The 23,724-nt window shown below is 36.5% G+C and overlaps 1 protein-coding gene and 1 non-coding gene across 2 annotated transcripts; one reads left to right on the forward strand and one right to left on the reverse strand.

The window, feature by feature from the left end:
• The first annotated feature begins 10,123 nt into the window (after positions 1 to 10,123).
• On the forward strand, positions 10,124 to 10,231 carry LOC133037578 (small nucleolar RNA R71). The gene has a single exon (XR_009687670.1). It is a non-coding gene; the product is annotated as a small nucleolar RNA R71 (small nucleolar RNA).
• A 7,222-nt stretch (positions 10,232 to 17,453) lies between these two features.
• On the reverse strand, positions 17,454 to 19,418 carry LOC133036880 (uncharacterized). Its single transcript, XM_061113646.1, has 3 exons — positions 18,519 to 19,418; positions 18,078 to 18,476; positions 17,454 to 17,558 (listed from the first exon to the last, which is right to left on the reverse strand). The coding sequence occupies exons 1-3, from the start codon at positions 19,416 to 19,418 to the stop codon at positions 17,454 to 17,456; spliced, it is 1,404 nt and encodes a 467-aa protein (XP_060969629.1).
• Positions 19,419 to 23,724: the final 4,306 nt, after the last annotated feature.

Consider the following 23,724-nt stretch of genomic DNA (forward strand, 5'->3'; position numbering starts at 1 on the left):
ATTTAAATAAGGTCAAATTATTTTAAAAAAAATTAATTTAAAAAATATAATATCTGACCTTAAATTTAAAAAATAAGATAAGATATAATCAAATTTAAAAATAAGATAGATAATTAAGCAAAAAAGATAGATATTTACTATTTTTCGAATTCAAATTACACTAATACCATGAATTAAATTTAAAAAATATTAATTAATTTAATTATGATAATTATAATTGAATTAGGAATAGTAAATGTATAAATACAGAACTACACAAAAAATCGGAAGTTAAATCCATGAAAAAGCATGGAAAATCGAAGAAAAACGAAAAAAATGCGAGCTGTACGGACAGTATGCATTGCATACTGTCAATGGGCGCACAACATGGTGCTTGGGCGTGAAACCTCGACGCACGGGAGATTTTGAATGATTTCCGCACGCACGCATGGTGCAGCGACACCACCCCGATATTTTCAAAACTTCAAAAAATCATAACTAATTCAAATTAAATCGAAATTGAGTTTTGTAATAAGGTAACTTGCTTAATTTTTTCCATACTATCCAATAAAAATAATTCCAGAAACAGTTATTCAATTATTTTTTACGAAAAATTCACAAACATCAATCAATCATCAAATAACACTCAATACAACATGATACCATCCAAAACATCAAACAATCGTTTTAAAGTCCAAATTTCTTACAAGCAAATCAATTACCATGGCTCTTACAAGCAATATTATCTCAACTAGTGGGTGGACCATGGGTCTATATAACCGAGCTTCCAATAAGCAGATCAAGAATTTATAACCTAAATTCACTGACTTATTAATTCTTCGTTGAATCCACGCATAGAACTTAGAATTGCACTCTCATTATATAGAATGCTCTATATGTTCCACCATATAGACACATCATTAGTTATCCATTGTTGTAATCCTAATTTGATCAATGATCCTTTATATGAATGATTTACACTGTAAAGGGATTAGATTACCGTTACACCCTACAATGTATTTAATCCTTAAAACACTTAACCCCGTATAAATGATATTTCAGCTTATGTGAAATGAGATCTCCACAATTTATTTTCGTTTGGTTAAGCTCGAAGGAGATCATCCTTTAATTACTATTCGCCAGATAGAAGCTATAGATTCCATGTTTATGTTAGCGCTCCCACTAAATTGCACTACCGTGTTCCCAAAATGTACGTATCACCATGACCCAAAAGTAGCCTTAACTAACAAGTCAAAGAACACGAATAGCCTCTCAAAATCGAGCCTAATCATAACAGGATTAAGATCATTTGATCTAGGATCAACTAGGCGATATTGACTTGAATAGATATTACGGTAAGTTTAATAAATCTAAGTCAAAGTTCAATATCGGTCCCTTCCGATGCATACTCCATGCATCCAACCTGAGCTTTACTTTAACCAATGCTCTGGAAAGAACATAGCATTTCTCCAAATGCAAGTAAACTCTTGTTGTAGATTATTATATTAGTAAAACCCTGTGTCTGATAAATCTAGGAAACTTTATTGACATAGTCATGTTTACTTTCCAATGTGTTGACAGCACAATAAACAGGATCAAGTATGTGAAAAGGGTTTCAAATGAATTTATACATTATGTACATATAATCAAGAAATAAATCTTATGAACCATGCAACATTAAATGTTATTTCTGATCTATATTAATAAGTAAATCTTATTATATTGAAATGAGTTTTATGTAGGGCATAAAACCCAACAGATGACAGTAGTGATTTGGATTTCATGTTATGAATAATGCGTAATGGTTTGATTCTAAATGTGTATAAATGATAATATTCAAATAATAAACTATATGACCATTATTATTTCTTTTATTGCTGAGTCCTTGTCACTCATGGGTGCTATGTGGTGTATGTAAGAGCAAGGAAAAGTTAGAGTTGCCATGAGGTGACTGCCTTCTCCAGCAATGTACATATTCACCCCACCGGCCTGTGTGCTGAGTTGCCAGGAGTTGTTTTGGACTAGCTATATCTGTTGTATTTTGAATTTCTTTTGTCTATAGTCTTTTTTGTAAAATGTTTTATAACAGGGATCCCCAGAACACGCTTTTTATGCCGTTATAATTTCTATTTTCAGTCTTTTATTTTAGTCAAGTTTTTATTATTATCACAGTTTTTATAACTAAGTAATCTATTAGTATTAAATTAGTTTATAAAATCACATACGTAACATCCTTATGGAATAGGGCTTTACAACTTGGTATCAGAGCAGCCATTGTTTTAAAGGTCCTGAAGACTGGGTAAATATGTATATTTGCTGCGAAAAGAGGTCGACTCATGGTATAGTGAGTGTTTATATTATTTGTTATTGCCTTACTTGCTTAGACAATTATAGTGTATGATGGAAAGAAGTTGCGTACTGACTATCTATACTATGAATATGTGTATGGTATACGCATATTGAAATTGATATCTGTTTGAGTTTTAAGTGTTTGAAATATGTGGATTAAATATGTGACAAGGTATGCAATAAGGGCAATTGAATTACCTGATTAGCGAGCTGTCTGGGCTTGGAGCAAACGGTAAGGAAAAGAATCCTTTATTGTCATAATACTGGAAACATGTAAATTCTGCTATGTGATTACGCTTAAACTTGTCTTCACAAAGCGATCGTTGTAGTGTAGTATGAGCGGTCATGTCCATAGAGAGATATCTTAATCAAAAACTGATCAGTGGAATTTTAAGCATTATAAGTAAATAAGTCAATGGGTTTTTGAAAAAATATTAATAGTAAATTTAAAGCAAATGAAATTGGTAGAAAATTATAATAACAAAAATGATAAGGTTTCAAGAATCACCTATATGTTTGGCTCATTTATTTGGGTTTTGATTCACACATATAACACAATTAAATTATTCACTTCCCAATAATTTAATCGGAAGATAAAACTTGAAGAACATATAATAAAAAAATGTATTTGAGTAATAAAAAATTCTCACATTTAGATTGTAGAAAATAATCTTATGAAAAATCTAAGAATGACAATATACCTTTTGTTTGGTAATAATGCAATAAGAGATTAACCATAAAATTATAATATTAATATATATTTATCCTAATCATATTCACATAGAAAAAGCATGACTATTTCTATATAATACTAAATAGATAAATATATTCATATAGAGATAAAAAATAGAAGAAAAATATACTACTCAAATGTATAAACTTTAAGCACTTGGTGAATCAAAATACAAGTAAATATTATCTCACATATAAGATCATCCTTTACGTTATCTAGGAAACTAGCCAAAAATACTAGTCATTCTCACAATAATCTAAAAAGAAAATATGAGAAGAGATAGATAAAATAAAACAAAAATTTACTATAGTTTTTGGCAATAAAAAATTATACACTTCAAAGAAAAGTTCCCCTCAACATATAGCATTTTGACATGCTATAACAGTTCAATGAAAAAAAATAAAATCCTAATTAATTGACTTTGATCTTATATTAATTAATTTGAATAAATGGAAAACTAATTATACGAAATTGATTTCCCTCATTTAGTCAAATGTGATGGAGATGTTGAGGCCTTGGACTGCAGATAAATGAAGAAGTTGATAACCTTTCTTTCCCTTTGGTTCACACAAGAGATAAAACAAAATCAATTATCATTATGTTGATGAAGAGTATCTCGAGCTGGCTGCCAACTTTGATGCATGAAATTGATTATGCATATCCTCTTGTGGTGTACGGGTTCAAACCTAGAAGTGGCCTTACCCACTTTGTCAACTTCACTTATTTTGTAGTAATTTATTGCTTTCTTTTTTTTATCTCTTCTTTGGCAATACCAAAAATCATTTTATTTCCTCTAAAATGAACATAAAGTAAATTTAAAATAATATTTTCAATTATATAATATATCATATTAATTTTATGAAAATATTAATCAAAACTTAATTTAATTCAAACTTTAACATCAATAAAATGATATTTTTGACCACTAATCACAACCCCCAACTAGCTTATTGCTAGTCTAGCAATTCAAGCGGAGAACAAAATTATTAAGCAAAATAATCAAGTCGAACCAATCAAAACTAGCCAATCATAAAAGAAATATCATCTAGAAATCAGAAATTTCTATGCGAACTACTCAGTTGTAACTCCAAAGTTGTGTATGTGTGTGTGCACCAAACCATATCCATTTCTTACCACAAGCCATAACACAAATAGTATCGAAAAACTTCAAAAGCTTAAAGGTCTCAACTCCAATTTTCTCACCGGCATTGAAAATATTTTTTTTTTTATTTTTTGTGTTTGGGAGAGATGACACTCTTGGAGTTGTCATTGTAACAATTAACACCCAAATGAGAGAAGATAAACTTTTTAGGACAAACAATTTGAACAAATATTGATCACAAGATAGGCAAATCAAATAATTAGAATTTAAATGACAAACAACCTTTGGGATTTACACAAGAGACTTGAAGAATAAAGAGCCAACTAAAAGAAAATTATAAATATAGAAAAAAAAAACATTTTTTTAAGAAACACATGAAGTGATGTTTCTTTCATTCATTTTATTCTTTTTTTTTATATATATATGGAACAATTTTTTTTTTTTGACAATAAAATAAAAAGGAAACACAATAACAAAATGTTGCCCTTGTTTTTTTTTTTAATTAATATTTTTTATTTTTGATTTTGATTTTTTGTTTTTTTACAAGAGGCAACATAAAAATACATGAATAAAGAGAAATATGATAAATAACATTACAACAAAGGCTCTTTTAATAACTGAAATTATCCCTCCAGTATATGTCATGCGTTTAAATTTCAAAAATCTAAATCAACCAACTCAAATGATCAATAAAAGTTCAAAAAGTCGTTTTCTCAACTCTCAAAACTCACACAAAAAAAATGAAAAACTTTAAGCTTGAAAATTTTCTCAACTATTTGTGTTATCAAACATCTTACCACATGTTTGGAAAGTGCATTAAAGAACTCTGAAAATCACTCCTTAATAGCTAAACATAGCAAAAACCAACTCAAAAAGAATGTTTCAATCATGCCTAGAAAATTTTGAGAAACTTTGACTTAAAAATTCAACTCAACAATGTAATTCTCCAAATGAAAGCTCACCACAGCTTACCACCCCCAACCGAAAATCAGACAGTGTCCTCAATGTCAAAATAAATATGCAATCAAAAAGATAGGGGAAAGAGAACACCTGGAAGATGACAATATCGACGGGGCAGTAATTGAAACAACCTGATAACACAAAACAAATCCAAAACAAACAAAAATGAAACACACAAAACTAATAGAAAAGCAAAAAAAAATATATATATAAAATAAAATAAATAAAATAAAACATGTAAAAGAAATGAACAACTCAGAGTGTATAAATAGGGTCCTTAAGAAGGACCTCTTCAACATGACTCACACTCTCGATGTAATGCTTCAATCTCTGGCAAATGACTCTAAAAATTCTCCCATCAGTTGGGTCCTCAACTTCAACAGAACCGTTGGGAAAAACTTGTTTCACCACAAATGGGCCAGCCCACCGCGATCTCCACTTACCTGGGTGGAAATGCAACCGAGAATCATAAAGATGCACCTTTTGATTCACCTCAAAATTCTTTCGCAGGATCTGTTTATCATGAGCAGCTTTCATTTTTTCCTTGTAGATCCTGGAATTATCATATGCCTCATTTCTCAACTCCTCAATTTCAGACAGCTGGAGTTTGCGATTAATGCCTGCATCACTAAGATCAAAATTAAAGGCTTTGACAGCCCAATATGCCTTATGCTCGAGTTCAACAGTCAAATGGCAGGCTTTCCCATAAACAAGCCGATAGGGAGACATCCCAAGAGGGGATTTGAAAGCAGTACGGTATGCCCAGAGAGCGTTAAGAAGACGAGAAGACCAATCTTTTCTGTCTGGATTTACCGTTTTTTCTAGAATTTGTTTTATCTCCCTATTGGCTAACTCCGCTTGCCCATTGGTCTGCGGATGGTAAGAATTAGCAACCTTATGGACTACACCGTACTTCCGCATGAGAGCCTCAAAAGACTTGTTGCAAAAGTGTGTGCCTTGATCACTAATGATAACTCGAGGCGTACCGAACCTTGACAAAATGTTTTCCTTCAAGAACTTGGTAACTGTTGCATTATCATTGGTTCGACAAGGTACAGCCTCAATCCACTTAGAAACATAATCCACAGCAAGGAGAATGTAAAAGTAACCAGAAGATGATAGAAATGGTCCCATGAAATCTATCCCCCAACAATCAAATATCTCAATCACAAGAATAGGGTTCAAGGGCATCATGTGACGACGAGATAGAGAGCCTAACTTTTGGCACCTCACACATGAACGACAAAATTCGTTGGTGTCTTTGAACAAAGTGGGCCAATAAAGGCCACATTGTAAGATTTTTGCAGTAGTTTTCTTCACAGAGAAGTGACCACCACAAGTATCATTGTGACAAAAGTTCTAAACACTAGACAGCTCATCATCAGGGATGCATCTTCGCATGATCTGATCGGGGCAATACTTGAACAAGTATGGATCATCCCAATAGAAATTACGCACCTCGACTAGAAACTTGCGTCTATCTTGTGAACTCCACTCAGAAGGAAGTTCACCTGTTACTAAGTAATTAACTATGTGTGCATACCACAGTTACTTAGTAACAGCAAGCAGTTGTTCATCGGGGAAATCATCACGAATAGGTGGATCATCAGTAGAATCACTAAATTCAAGTCGAGACAAGTGATCTGCGACGACATTCTCAAAACCTTTCTTGTCTTTGATTGTGATGTCCAATTCTTGCGATAGAAGGATCCACCGCATTAAGCGCGCCTTAGTATCCTTTTTGGAAAGGAGGTACTTAAGGGCAGAATGATTTGTGAAGATCGTAATAGGTGAACCAATCAAGTAAGCTCGAAATTTTTCAAGAGCAAAGACAACAGCAAGCAACTCTTTTTCAGTAGTGGAATAGTTCATTTGAGCACTATTAAGAGTTCGACTTGCATAATAGACAACAAAAGGTTTCCCATCCCTTCGTTGTCCCAAAACAGCTCCAACAGCAAAATTGATTGCATCACACATGATTTCAAAAGGCAAATTCCAATCAGGTGACTGTATGATAGGAGCGCACGTTAATTTTGCAACAAGTGTTCGGAATGCATCCTCACACTTTTGTGTCCACTCAAAATTAGCATCTTTGGCTAGGAGGTAACACAGTGGACGAGAAATCATTGAAAAGTTTTGGATGAACCTCCTATAAAAACAAGCATGCCCAAGAAAAGATCTAACATCTTTGACAGACTTTGGAGTGGGCAAGCTAGAAATGAGATCAATCTTAGACTGATCTACCTCAATCCCTCTTTCGGAGACAATGTGTCCCAGGACTATGCCTGAAGATACCATGAAATGGCATTTCTCCCAATTGAGTACCAGACCTTTCTCAATACATCGTGTTAAAACAGCTTCTAAATTAAGAAGGCATGTTTCAAAAGAACTTCCAAAGACTGTTAGATCATCCATGAATACTTCCAAACATTTTTCGACCATGTCACTGAAAATGCTCATCATGCTCCATTGGAAGGTGGCTGGTGCATTACACAGTCCAAATGGCATACGCCAAAAAGCATAAGTATCGAAAGGACATGTAAAAGTGGTCTTATCTTGATCCTCCAATGCAATCTCAATTTGATAATAGCATGAATAGCCATCAAGAAAGCAATAAAAAGGATGCCCAGCCACACGTTCAAGGATTTGGTCAATAAATGGAAGTGGGAAATGATCCTTACGGGTGGCAGCATTCAACTTTCGATAATCAATGCACATGCGCCAACCCGACACAGTCCTTGTGGGAACAAGGGCCCCTTTGTCATTTTCAATAACAGTTACACCCGATTTCTTGGGTACTACCTGAATTGGACTGACCCATTTGCTATCAGCCACTGGATAAGAGATGTTAGCATCCAAAAGTTTCAACACTTCAGTTTTCACAACTTCTTTCATGGTGGGGTTCATTCTTCTTTGAGGATCTCTTCGAGGGATTGCTCCCTCCTACAACTTGATTCTATGGGAGCAAATTAAAGGGCTAATACCTTTAATATCAGCAAACGTCCAACCTATTGCAGGTTTATGCTTCTTTAGTAGCTTGACTAATTGCATTTCCTGTGAAAGATCAAGTTTGGATGAGATGATAACAGGAAAGGTATCACCATCTCCCAGAAAAACATGTTTTAAACCCTCAGGTAGTTGGGCTAGCTTAACAGTGGGAACCTCTTCAGCAGAAGGTTTTGGCTTTTCCCTTTCACCAGGTAGCTCTTCAAAGCGAGGTTGCCAAAACTTTGCTCTTCCGTTTTGTGAGTCTTTAGAACAACAAATTTCATTAATTGACTCATTAAAACCAGAACTTTCAGAAACTGAGAAGAGTTCATCAAGATCATCAGAATTTTTTTGTAATTGAATCTCCTATGAAATGAGCGTGTCAATCAAAAATGTCTGATAACACTCATCATCGTCATGTGGTTGCTTTGCAACATGAAAAATATTGACCTCAAGAGTCATATTCTCAAAAGATATTTTCATTAGACCATTCTTACAGTTAATAAGGGCATTACCTGTCGCGAGGAAAGGTCTTCCAAGTATGATAGGGATTTTGGATTCCATGTTAACAACAGATTGAGTATCCAAGATAAGAAAGTCCACGGGGTAATAGAATTTGTCAACTTGAACAAGAACATCCTCAACAATTCCCCGAGGCTTCTTGATAGAACAATCAGGCAACTGTAAGACAACAAAAGTAGGCTTGATTTCACCAAGACCAAGTTGCGAGTAGACAAAATAAGGCATGAGATTAACGCTCGCTCCTATGTCTAGCAAAGCTTGGATAAATTCATGAGTCCCGATTTGACAATGGTGGGACAGCCAGGATCTTTGTATTTCAGCGGTGTCTTTTGTTCAATTACCGCACTAACTTGCTCAGTCTAGAAAGCAGTCTTTTTGACATGATACTTCCTTTTTATAGTGGAAAGATCCTTGATGATTTTAGCATAGGCTGGCACTTGTTTGATGACGTGAAGCAAAGGAAGAATAATCTTCACTTGTGTCAAGTGCTCAAGGATTTCTCCTCGATTTTCATAATTTTTCCCAGCAGGCCTCAAAGCCTGGGGAAATGGAACTTTTGCAGAAGCATTGGATGGCACACTTTCAGGCACAACATGTGGAGATTTTGAAGTGGTAGCTGTTATTCATTGATCTTCCAAAGTTTTTCCACTTCTAGTTGTGATGGCATTAGCCTCCTTAACGATTTGATCGTTAGAGCTAGAGGTTTGAGCCATATGTTGCCCTTGTGCATTGAATTGAGGCTGAGAAGGAAGTTTGCCTCTTTCAGAAATGGCCAAGGATCCAGTCAATTTTGAAAATTGACTCTTCATTTCTTTGATTTCTTCCATCATTTGACAATTTATTTTAGTTTGCTCCTCCATGAATGATTGAAGTGTGTTCTCAAGAGAACTCCTTTGAGGTGGAGAATTGTATTGAGGAGCAGACTGAGCTTTTGATGGTTGATTTTTGTGCTCATTTCTCCATTTCCCTCCAGAAGATTGTGCTTGGTTGGGATCTTTCCAGCTGAAATTTACGTGGTTTCTCCAACCAGGGTTGTACGTTTAGAGAATGGCTTATTGTAGCTCCCTATGGCATTGCATTGCTCTTCATAAACCCCCTTCATTTCTCTATAGGCTAAACAATCCTTAGCTAAATGATCCAATTCTCCACACACAAAACATGGCTCATGTATTTCTGCTTTGGCAACCATATTCAGTCCTTGCCCACTTTTTTTCTTAAAGGCCTCAAGTTGCTTTGTTAAGGACTTAACTTGGGCTTTGAGACTGTCCTCCTCCCTTAGTTGGTAAATTCCTGCTGGTCGATTTCTGTTAGTGCTTTCAGTAGCACTTGGACCAGTCCAAGTATGAGATTTTTCTGCAAACTCATTGAGATATTCAAAGGCTTCTTCATGATCTTTTTGGAGGAATTCACCATTGCACATCATTTCTATAAACTGGCGTTCACGACTAGTGAGGCCTTCATAGAAATAACTAACTAGGCGCCATTTTTCATCACCATGGTGGGGACAAAGAGTTAACAGTTCTTTAAACCTTTCCCAGACTTGATAAAGAGTTTCATTGTCTTTTTGAGAAAAGGTAGAAATCTGCCTTTTTAAACCATTGGTCTTGTGGTTAGGGAAGTATTTGTGAAAGAATGATGATGTCATTTTTTCCCATGTTCCAATAGACCTTGGTCTCAGAGAGTATAACCAGTTTTTAGCTTTATCCTTCAAAGAGAAGGGAAAACACTTTAATCGCACAGTATCCGCGATATTAGCTTGGTTATAAAAAGTGGCTACCACATCCTCAAATTCCCTAATATGCACATAAGGATTTTTATTTTCTAAACCATGGAAATTTGGCAAGAGTTGAATCATGCTAGGTTTGAATTCAAAATTGGGCATATTAGGTTGAAAGAGGATACAAGAAGGGGTAGGAGTGCGAGTAGGATGGAGATAGTCATTTAGACTTCTCTGCTGAATTTCATCATGATGGGCCATGGCGAATGGATTATGAGCAATTGTTGAGGTGGGAGAGGCAATGCTTGATGTATTGGAAGAGTTATCACTAGGGGTGTTGGGTCTCCTTACAAATCTCCCTAGTTCATCTCTATGACGATTCATTCACTTAATTTTTTTTTTAATTTTTTTTTCTTTTTTTTGTTAAACTTGTTCCTTGGTAAATTTGGACAATTTAAAATGATCTCACATGCCTCACCAGACTCCCCGAGGTTACTAGGTAAGTATGAAAAATCACAATTCAAATATTTTTAACCAAATGACCAATAAGTAAAATAAATTACTTATTTTGAAGGAACAAGCTTGGTTTTTAAAACAGTAATAAGTCCAAAAATGTAATAAGACAAGGGCATACACAAGAAATATTCGCAGGCCGATTGGGAAGGTTGCCAAGGTACCGCTTCGTCCCACACTTTCCTAGACAGAACCAAGGTTCCCAGGAAAGTGTAGAGGGTACTCTATCACAAGCCTTAAAAGCTAATCTTTCTAGACAGAATACTCTTAGTTTTGACCACTTGTTGCATTACACTTTGTTCCTAATACTAGAAAGTTTTATGAACAATTTTATTTTAGAATTTTATGTTTTTTTTTAATAATAAAGAGGTGGAACCTAAATTAAAGCTAATCTAAAACCTAAGGTTACACAAATTAAGGGACTAAACATAATAATTTAAAATCTATAAATTTAAAGCTAAAGAAAAAAAGATAATAAATGACAAATAATTACAAAATTAACAATGAATGATAATTTGAACACAATAAATGTACAAAAGAAAAGAAAAATATGTATAAAAAAAATTAATGACTAATATATATATTATATAAAACTAATACTACATATTTTTTTTTTGAATAAACTAATACTACATATATATTTGAACAAAAAGAGAAAACAAAAATATGTACATAAATATATAAGCGTAGAATAAATATGACAATTGTTTTTTAAGTTATTAGACACAAAGAGAAAAATTAATAATTAAAAAAAATAGAAGTACTATACATACATGAGAAAATAAGAATTACAAAATTAACAAATACTATATATACACATTATAGAATGACTTACCACTTGGCTGAATATTCCACTAAGTTTTTATTTCAATCTCCCCGGCAACAGCGCGAAAATTTGATTACGCTCAAACTTGTCTTCACAAAGCGATCGTTGTAGTGTAGTATGAGCGATCGTGTCCACAGAGAGATATCTTAATCAAAAAGTGATTAGTGGAATTTTAAGCATTATAAGTAAATAAGTCAATGGGTTTTTGAAAAAATATTAATAGTAAATTTAAAGCAAATAAAATTGGTAGAAAATTATGATAACAAAAATGATAAGGTTTCAAGAATCACCTATACGTTTGGCTCATTTATTTGGGTTTTGATTCACACATATAACACAATTAAATTATTCACTTCCCAATAATTTAATCGGAAGATAAAACTTGAAGAACATATAATAAAAAAATGTATTTGAGTAATATAAAATTCTCACATTAAGATTGTAGAAAATAATCTTATGAAAAATCTAAGAATGACAATATACCTTTTGTTTGGTAATAATGCAATAAGAGATTAATCATAAAATTATAATATTAATATATATTTATCCTAATCATATTCACATAGAAAAAGCATGACTATTTCTATATAATACTAAATAGATAAATATATTAATATAGAGATAAAAAAATAGAAGAAAAATATACTACTCAAATGTATAAACTTTAAGCACTTGGTGAATCAAAGCACAAGTAAATATTACCTCACATATAAGATCATCCTTTACCTTATCTAGGAAACTAGCAAAAAATGCTAGTCATTCTCACAATAATCTAAAAAGAAAATATGAGAATAGATAGATAAAATAAAACTAAAATTTACTATAGTTTTTGCCAATGACAAATTATACACTTCAAAGAAAAGTTCCCCTCAATATATAAGATTTTGACATGCTATAACCGTTCAATGAAAAAAAAAATCCTAATTAATTGACTTTGATCTTATATTAATTAATTTGAATAAATGGAAAACTAATTATAGGAAATAGATTTCCCTCATTTAGTCAAATGTGATTGAGATGTTGAGGCCTTGGACTGCGGATAAATAAAGAAGTTGATAACCTTTCTTTCCCTTTGGTTCACACAAGAGATAAAACAAAATCAATTATTATTATGTTGATGAAGAGTATCTCGAGCTGGCTGCCAACTTTGATGCATGAAATTGATTATGCATATCCTCTTGTGGTGTACGGGTTCAGACCAAGAAGTGGCCTTACCCACTTTGTCAACTTCACTTATTTTGTAGCAATTTATTGCTTTCTTTTTTTTATCTCTTCTTTGGCAATACCAAAAATCATTTTATTTCTTGCAAAATGAACATAAACTAAATTTAAAATAATATTTTGAATTATATAATATATCATATTAATTTTATGAAAATATTAATCAAAACTTAACTTAATTCAAACTTTAACATCAATAAAATGATATTTTTGACCACTAATCACTATGCAAGATATGATTAGACAATAAGGGGAAGCAGATCCCAGATTTGAGAGGACAACAAGCTCGTCTTGTATCTATTCTTGTACTATTGACACTTCCTATTGTACCATTGGATGTGGTGAAATATATGAACCAAACTTACAAGCAGATTAGTAAGTGAAAATTAAATGAACCAATAATTATGGGATAGAACAAAAGGTTCTAAGGTGATCAGAATATTGGTCAAAGTGAGAATAAGAAATGACAACCTTATTCTAAGTGTTCAAGATGCAAAAAGGTGCCATTTGAGCTAATGTAGAGTCATATCTTATTATTGCGAGGTAGTGGGTCATCTGAAAAGAACCTGCCCACAGTTATGAAAGATTGATGTTAAAGAAGAAAAATGTACGGGTCCTATCTAAGTATTGGTTACAACTCTAAAGGACTTCGATATCGGTTCTTTGACCGACTTAGGTAAAAAATTTATGGGCAATGTTATACTTGTTATTTCGATTTACATTGGTATTAAACATTGTACACTCAATGAGGGGATTTCAAAAGATCAGAATGGACTATGCTGGTATGTTATTTAGTGGTAGTTCATTTAACAAGGTAGGCAAATTAGAGAAATGGCGATATGAGTTAAATTTGCTAATATTTCTAAGTGCAATATAGGATATGAGTAGTTAATGAAGGTATCCATGTAATTGGTTTAGGGAAAAAAATCTTTTGATATAAATTGATCTACTCTTAGTATAGGTTGGACAATTTATGAGTATTGTCTGAAACACTAGGTGAATTAAAGGCAACAATTATGTGGGTGGATCTATTCACTACCAGAGGGCACGAGTCAAGCTGTGACAATTAGAGCCCCGTGATCCACAAAGGAAAGACCAGGAGTTTTATAATCCACATTGTCTGGGAAAGCTTGTATGTAGTGATTTTGAGATTATGTAAGCATGTGATTACATGGTGTTGAGGACTTAAATAAATTTGTTTGGGACTACCTATATTAGCAAGACGTATCCTGTTTTAGTAGCCCATCGTGAAGAAACTCCACAATTAAGTGTCCTTGACTTGGGGTGATTATATTTAGGAAATTTCCCCATGAAGCGTGCGAGTTAGAATAAAGCACATTGGAAACACTTGGATCGTTCTGTAGGGCCAGTTGTCAGTTTAGGAAGTAGCTAAAGTGGTGCACTCTTATATAAGAGCCATTATTCCATGGGTGTAAGGGACCCAATGTAGACTTGAAGCGGGGACATTACTAGGATAACGTATAAAAGAACACTAGGGAGAGTAGTGATATCACTAAGGTAAGGAAGATTACCTGGATTACATATGGTGATACTATAATGATGGAAAATACTTTTATATTTTACCGGATGGTAAATTTGGTAAATCTGGAAAATACTGTAATAATGGTATTTCTTGAGGTGTACGACGTTCCAGCTATTTCCTGTGTTTCTTTCATCTGCTGCTCGGAGTTTGTATCCTCCTTGGCCAACTATCTTTGAAATCTGGTAATGCCCCTCCCAATTGGGTTCTAATTTTCCTGCTCCTTCTTCCTTCGTGTTTTGGAACACTCCTCGTAGTACCCATTCTCCTTCCTTGAATTGTTAGGCCCTAATGTTCTTATTGAAATGTTGGGCCACCTTTTGTTGGTATGCTGGTATTCTAATAAGCGTTTGTTCTCTCTTTTTGTCTAACAAATCAAGTTTTATGTTCATGTTCTGTTGATTTAGATCATTTATCGAGTGTTCATATCTGATGGTTGGTATTTCAATTTTTGCTGGGATGACTGCTTTACTTCCATATGTCAATGCAAATTGGGGTCTCTCCAGTTGAGGTCTTTGTTGTTGTTCGGTAAGATCATAGTACCCCTGGTAACTCATCTGCCCATCTCGATTTGGCTTTCTCTAGATGTTTCTTGAGTGTGTTGACTATTGTCTTATTGGTTGATTGTGCTTGTCTATTTGCTTAAGGCTATCGTGGAGTTGAGAATGACAATTGTATCCCCCATTATGCACAGAAGTTCTAGAAGTCTTGGCTTATGAACTGTGAACCGTTGTCCGTAACTATCTCCTTTAGAATTCTGAACCTGTATATTATATTTTTCAAGATAAAGTTTTTTACCTCTCGATCTCTAACTTGTGCAAAGGCTTCAGCTTCTACCCATTTGGTGAAGTAGTCAGTTAAGGCAAGCATGAATACCCTCTACCCTGGAGCAATTGGCATTTTGCCTACAATGTCCATCCCCCATCTCATAAATGGCCAAGGTGTAAGTGAAAAGTGGAGCTTCTCTGGAGGTAGGTGAGATATTTGAGCAAACCTTTGGCACTTTTCGCATTATTGAACAAAATTATAGGAGTCTGCTCGCAGTGTTGTCCAATAGTAGCCTATTGTTAGAGCTTTGTTGCATAAACTCTGATGGCCTGAGTGGTTTTCGCATTCACCTTGATGTAGCTCTTAGAGAATGTAATTGGATTCAACCGGTAATAGACATCTGACCAATCGCCTATAGAGTTTCCCATTGTATAGTGTAAATCTGGCTACTTTAGCTCTTAGTTTTCTTGACTCGTTCTTGTCATGTGGAAGGGTTCCATCCTCTAGGTACTGCATTTTTGGCGTCATCCAATTGTCTTGTTCATTCAGACTTTTTACATCTTCGTAGGGTTTCCATGTCGCTGGCCATTGCATTATCACCACAGGAATGGTGACTCCATCTTTGATTTGAATAGATGAGCCGAGATTAGCAAGAGCATCGGCGTGGCTGTTCTCTAGTCTTGGCACTTGGTCAATGGTGAATTTTGTGAATCTTGAAATCTTATTTTGAACAATCTGGAAGTAGGATTCCATTTTGAATCTTTGGCCTGGTATGACTCGTTGAGTTGGTTTATGATAAGTTGAGAATATGACATGACTTCAAGGTTTTGGCATTCAATGCAATGGATAGGTCTAGCCCAGAGATGAACGTCTCGTATTCAGCCTCATTATTGGTGGTTTGAAGTCACATCTGATTGCCCGTTGGATAACATCTCCTTGAGGGGAGGTAAGGACGATTCTTGGGCCACTCCACTTGCTATTGCTTGATCCATCTACTACTAGCATCCATGTCGAGTTTGTTTGCTCGTTTAAGCATAATAATTCCTTTTCTTCTTGTAATGTCCAACACAAGAAAAGTAAGCAATTAAATTTTCCAATACCTGTGACTTGATGGCTATCCTCGGTTTATATGTTATGTCGTATTCACTAAGCTCAACAGCCCATTTGGTCATGCGTCTAGGAAGTTCTGCTTTGTGTAGAATTCTACGGAGTGGGTATTTGGTTAGCACCACTATAGGATAACACTTGAAATAGGGCATGAGCTTGAGCCCTGCTGTGACAAGTGCTAAGGCCAATTTTACCAACTGAGTGTATCTTGTTTCAGCATCTAGCAATGTGTTTGAAACATAGTAAATCGGTTGTTGCTTTCCTTCATCTTCTTGAACTAGTGCAGCACTCACCGCTGCTTCTGAAACTGCCAGATACATGTATAATTTTTCTCCATCCTTAGGCTTTGCTAGGAGTGGAGGGAAGGTGAGATAGCTCTTGAGTTTTCTTAGCACTTCTTTGCATTCCTCCATCCACACGAAATCTTTGATCTTTCTGAGAATTGAAAAGAATAGTTGCAACGGTCAGATGATTTTGAAATGAAACGGCTGAGTGCTCCTATCCTTCGGTTGAGACGTTGAATGTCTTCGATTGACTTTGGAGATTGTATATTTTGGATTGATCTTATCTGGTCTGGATTTGCTTCGATCCCTCTTTTTGTGACGAGGTAACCTAAGAATTTTCCTGAAGAGACACCAAAAGAGTATTTAGTAGGATTAAGTTTCATATTGTATTTTTCTAATACCTGGAATGCTTGCTTGAGGTGATCAAGGTTATTCTCTACTGCTAAAGATTTGACAAGCATGTCGTCGATGTAAACTTCCATTGTCTTTCCAAGCATATCTGCAAACATTTGATTGACCAGCCTTTGGTACGTGGCATCTGCGTTCTTTAGTCCAAACGGCATGACTTTGTAGCATAAAGTCCCTCGCTCAGTTATGAATGATGTCTTTTCTTGATCATTGGGATGCATTAACATTTGGTTATGACCGGAGAAGGCATCCATGAAACTCAACAATTCATGTCCAGATGTTGCATCTAACATCATGTCAATGTGAGGAAGTGGAAACGAATCCTTCGAACATGCCTTGTTGAGATTCGTAAAGTCGATACATACACTCCATTTTCCATTCTTCTTCTTCACAACTACTACGTTTGCTAACCAGTCTGGATAGTCAACCTCTCTAACTAATCCCTCGTCAATGAGTTTTTGTATCTTTCATTTATCACCTTGTTGCGATTAGGTGCAAATTTACGTCTCTTTTGCTTGGCTGGTGGGTAATCAGGGTGAACCTGCAACTTGTGAACAATAATGTTAGAATCAATACCTGTCATGTCCTCATGTGACCACGCAAATCAGTGATGGCGTTTGATTAGGAATTCGATCAGCCTAGCTTAAAACTCAGGTGTAAGCTTTGTTCCAATCTGGACTTTATGGTCCGGGAACTCCTTGCTTATGCACACATCATCTAGGTCTTCCATACTGGGTTCATCAAGTGCAAAGGTTGGACTAGACTGCTGTAGTTGCAATAATGTTGTCAATTTCTCTTTTAGTGAGTTTTGATAACAATCATGAGTTGTTTTTTGGGCTCCCCATATTTCTTTCACTCCCCACTTGGTTCAGAACCTGACCACTTGGTGGTATGTGGATGGCACAACTTTCATGGGATGGATCCACGGTCAGCCCAGGATTGCATTATAAGCTGATGGAGAGTCAACTACAAGGAACTTTGTCTGTAGGTTGAATCCTTCTGCATAAACGTGGAGTATGACCTCACCGACTAAGTGTTTCTGCTCTCAACTGAACCAAACCAATACTGCGGACTTGCAGATGATGGTGGCCTCGTCGATCCCCATCTCCCTGAGAGCATCCAAATATAAGATGTTAGCAGAGCTTTCATTATCGACCAGTATACGTTTAGTAAAACAATTTGAAATAAATAAAGAAATGACTAAAGCATAATGGTGAGGATTAAGCAAATCTGAAGCTTTATTGTCCACGAAGCTGATGGTCTGGTCGTTGTAGGCTGCTGGTTGTTTCTTTGGTCTACCCTTTGTCCCGACTATTTCACGTGCATTCCTCTTAGCGGCTAATTTTGTTACGCCGCTGAACTCTGACCCTCCAAAGATGACATTACATGTTCGGGTGTGCTGAGGTGGCTCTGGTGGTGTTGTTGGCCTCTTGTCTGATTCCCTCACGGTCGTCTTTCCCTTGTTTGATAAAAAATCTCGCAATTAACCTTTGTGCAAGACTCCAGCCACTTCATACCTTAATGTTATGCATTCTGGAGTGGTATGTATGTGGTCATTATGACATTCACACCCCTTTGTTGTGTCGCGCGTTGCTGCTGGTTTTTTAATCTTTTCAGGCAACTTGACTTGGTTTCCCATTCCCTTCATTACTGCAGCTACTTCAACAGGGCTAAAGTTCAGGTTGTATTCAGGAATCGGTCCCTTGTCTGATTCCCTCATCCGTCGAGGTAGTGTTATCTTGACAATGTAATCCCTTCGTCTGTGTGATTGGGTGGAGTTCCTGCTATCTCTGTATGACCGTGATCTTTTGGTCGGATAAGGTTCTGAATAACGGTAGGACTGCCATCGCTCTACCCTCTTTTGTACTCTACTGTCGTGAGAGTAAGAGTAGGATGTTGTTGATTGTCTATTGAATTCGTCTTCCTCCCATTTGATTTGCGCCCAAGCTTTGGCAAGCACGTCCTCCATTGTCCTGCATGGATATTTTGTTAGTTCTTTGTATAGGTCAGATTCTTCCAGCAGGCCTTTACGGAAGGCGGTAATGGTTGTGTCCACGTTGCATGCTGTGATGGAAACTTTTTCAACATTGAATCTTGCCACATAGTCTTGTAAGGATTTGCCTCTCCTTTGTTTGATACGGTATAGGTCATTTGAGAGTTTCTCCAATTTCCTGCTACTCGCAAATTGTTCTACAAAAACATCCATTAATTGAGCAAAAGAAGAAATAAAATTATTGGGTAAATTCATATACCATTGCAGGGCTAGGCCAGCCAAGCTAGACCCAAACCCCTTACACATGCATGCCTCGCGCAACTCGCGAGGGATGGCGGTAGTGAACATCCTTTGCTTATAACTAGCTATATGATCATTTGGACCAGTTGTTCCGTCGTACATCCGCATTAACAGGAACACAAACTTCTTTGGCATCTCGACCAATGAAATGGCATCAAAACAAAGGGTGAGTCAGTAAAACTGCTAGGCGGACTTTTCTTTATTGGTTTTGGAACCCCTAGGATACGTTGGATCATTACTTGCATCCCTTCAAACCTCCGAGCGATCGCTTGTTCAATCAAATCCTCCTGAGTTAGAGTACGAATGGTTGTATGACTTACATCAACAAAAGATGGAATCAGATTGGAGTTTAGCATAACCTGTGAGGCAGTTACATGTGATAGTGGGAGTCCTTCAAAAGGAGACGTTGTTGGAGGATCAGATGTTGTATGTAACACCCTAAGTAGCATAGGCGTATTACGTGATTTTTAAACATGCTGTGCAGCTCGTTGCTAATCAACGAGGTTTATGGAAAACGTGATTAATTAAAATTTTTACTTTTTAATTAAACTTGTAAAATATTTATACAAAAGACTCGGGATCCCGATTACAAAATCATTTACAAAAGTTTACTGTTCATACAAAATAATTGTCGCCTAGCGACTAGTTACAAAAATAGCCTTGTTGTCCCGAGGATCGTACGCTCCAGGCCTAACCGCCCCGACATGTACAATCTTCATAGGCTCGTTCACGGTCCATCAGCTCTAGCCTTGCCTTTACCTACACATAAACATAGCACTGTGAGTCGACAGACTCAGTAAGAAAAGAATAATAATATTCATACATAAAACCCCGGTCATGATCAGACGCCCATACCCCTGATCATAACCCTAACTGCAGTGTCCAACACGATACTGAGTCCCCCTAACTGCCGTGTCCAACACGGTACTGAGTTCTGAACGTTCATAGGGACGGTACTATTGACAAGTAACAGCCTGATCGGTCGAACCGGTCATACTCCGGCTGCTGGTAATACTCCAGCCTGTACCGACGTGTTACAGTATCAGCCTCATCGGTCGAACCGGTCATACTCCGGCTGCTGGTCATACTCCAGCCTGTACCGACGTGATACGTCAATAGTACGGAACCACCAACCTAAGTGTCAGCCTGATCGGTCGAACCGGTCATACTCCGGCTGCTGGTCATACTCCAGCCTATACCGATGTGACACAGTTGGATGGTTCGAAACCAACATACATAACTAATGTAATCTAATAGGCTTCCTACATCCACGCTAAACATGTAATCTACATATGCATACTGTTATACTAATCTTACCTGGATTCCGAATTCAGGTGTGCCGGTCAACCTGAATGGAACTATCTGCGCGGCGGATTACAAGCTCCTAAACCATAAAAATCACAACACTATAAGTGATACGCTAAATCACTTCCCGGGGACTTAAACTAGGAACTAAAAGTTTCCCTATCGATAAAAAAGCATGGCAATACCCCCGAAAACATAAAATTGAGGAAAACTAGGGTTCCTAAATTTTCCCCAACTGGTAGACCGGTTGCCCAACTGGAATTCCGGTTCTGGGAAATTTCAAAACCCCATCTGGAATTCCGGATGCACAACCGGAATTCCGGTTCCTCGCAGGCAGATTTTCAAAATTTCACACTTTGCTCAAATCAACTCCAAACCATACCAAAACTTCCACACCTGTTCTATATAACCCCTAGAACATTTCTAAAGCATCAAACTCACCCAGATTGCACATAAACAAAAATCACCATTAAAGTTTCAAGCTTTGAGTTCTAAACTCAAACTTGATCAAACACTATCAACATGCAATCAAACCAGTACAAACCTACTTAAACATGCATAAAATAGCCTCTGAAAACAACTACAAACTTCAACAACATCACAGCAACAGATTTTAACCATTTCTCTATGAAAACCATAGTTTTGAGCTAAAAACTACCAAGCTTAAAATCAAAGCAAATAACATGCATTCACTAGCCCTAAGCAGCTTAAAATAACAAGATTAATCCACTGAAAATAACAACAATTCACAGCAGCAAGAACATATTAAAAATCAAGCATGCATCATCATCTTTTCAAACATTTTCTAAAAATTACAAAAGGAAAAGGGTTAGAAACTTTACCAAGGATTGAAGAACACTTAGAATGAAGGAAAAATAGCTTGAAAATCAGAAATTCCAGCCCTAGAAACACCCTACCAGCCGAGAGAGAAAGAGAGGAAAAGAGAGAGCCTTTTCGAAATTTTTTTCTATTTTTCTAAGTTTTGAATGAAAATGAGATAAATGGAATACTTAGGCAATGATCTATTTCAGCCAACACATAGTTAAAATAAACACATAAAATTCATTTACTAAGTCCACTAAAGGACAAAATATCATTGGGGCAAAAAGACCATTTTGCCCCTCCACACTAAAATAACATAATTAACACTAAAGGGGTATTTTTGGGAAATTCTAAATTCCCGGCCATTCCCGACATTCCCAATGTCTAATAAACCGTCCCAAACTACTAACATACTAAGTTGTGATTTTACTGAGCCAAACACCGAGTTCCATGTTACCGGGCACCGGAAATGCAAAAATATGAAAACTACTGAATTACATAGAAATGCATCTCTGAATTCAATAATAACAGTATAATAATTATTTAAATAGCTATAAATAATTTTCATAATTAAACGTGATTAACTGCTAATTTCCAAATTAAACTAAGCGGCTTTACAACTATTCCCCCCTTAAAAGGATTTCGTCCCCGAAATCTAATCTGAATAACTCTGGATATTGAGCTCTCATATCAGACTCTAGCTCCCAGGTGGCGTCCTGCACCTTGCTGTTTCTCCAGAGAACTTTGACCAATGCTATGGTCTTATTCCGAAGGACTTTATCCTTTCTATCCAGGATCTGCACTGGCTGTTCTTCATAAGTCATATCAGGCTGCAGTTCTAGGCTCTCATAACTGAGTATATGAGAGGGATCTGAAACGTATTTTCTCAACATCGAGACATGGAATACGTTGTGAACTGCTGATAAAGCTGGAGGCAACGCTAACCGGTATGCCACTTGACCTATCTTCTCGAGAATCTCGAAAGGTCCTGTAAATCTAGGGCATAACTTGCCTCTTTTCTGGAAACGTTTGATCCCCTTCATCGGAGATACCCGTAAAAACACATGGTCCCCAACTTGGAACTCAACATCTCTGCGTTTCGGATCTGTGTAACTCTTCTGTCTACTCTGTGAGGCAAGCATTCTAGCTTTTATCTTCTCTATTGCCTCATTGGTCCGCTGCACTGACTCTGGACCTAGGTATTTCCTCTCCCCTGTCTCATCCCCGTGAATGGGAGATCTACACTTCCTGCCGTATAACAGTTCATAGGGAGCCATCCCTATCGTACTCTGATAAATGTTGTTGTAAGAAAATTCTATCAACGGTAGATATTTATTCCATGAGCCTTCAAAATCCATAACACAGGCTCGCAACATATCCTCCAATATCTGAATTGTCCTTTCGGACTGACCATCTGTCTGAGGATGGAATGCTGTACTAAATTTTAGCTTTGTACCCATTGCTCGCTGCAAACTCTGCCAAAATTTGGAGGTGAACTTTGGATCCCTATCTGAAACTATAGACTTCGGTACCCCATGAAGTCTTACGATCTCTCTGACATACAACTCTGCCAACTGATCCACGGTAAATGTTGTTCTAACCGGCAGAAAATGAGCAGATTTCGTAAATCGATCCACCACTACCCAGATGGAATCAAGTAAACTCGTAGTCCTAGGTAACCCGACCACAAAATCCATTGTGATATCTTCCCACTTCCATTGTCGTAGGGTTAGAGGCTGCAACAACCCTGCTGGTCTCTGATGTTCAACCTTAATCTGCTGACAAGTGAGGCATCTTGATACAAATTCTACCAAATTCTTCTTCATACCGCTCCACCAGAAGTACGGTTTAAGATCTTGGTACATCTTAGTGGTGCCGGGATGCAGAGAATACGGGGTAGAATGAGCCTCCTCAAAGATCTCACTCCTGAGTTCCACACTATTCGGAACACAAACCCTAGCTTTATACAAAAGCATGCCGCTGTCTGACACTGAAAAGTCCCTGGCTTGATTAGCCAAAACCTCAACTCTGATCTTCACTAACTCTGGATCAGTCATCTGAGCGACTTTGATTCTTTCCAACAATTCAGATTCTAGCGTTAAGTTGTGAAGCTGACCTACCACAAACTTAATGCCGGATCTAACCATGTCCTCTGCTAGCTGAGGCGAGATCTGAACCATACTAGCTACTTGCCCGGGACCCTTTCTGCTCAGGGCATCGGCCACTACATTGGCCTTCCCAGGGTGATAGAGGATCTCACAGTCGTAATCTTTCACTAATTCCAACC

Source organism: Cannabis sativa, chromosome 4 (assembly GCF_029168945.1).
Source record: "Cannabis sativa cultivar Pink pepper isolate KNU-18-1 chromosome 4, ASM2916894v1, whole genome shotgun sequence".
Lineage (NCBI taxonomy): Eukaryota > Viridiplantae > Streptophyta > Magnoliopsida > Rosales > Cannabaceae > Cannabis > Cannabis sativa.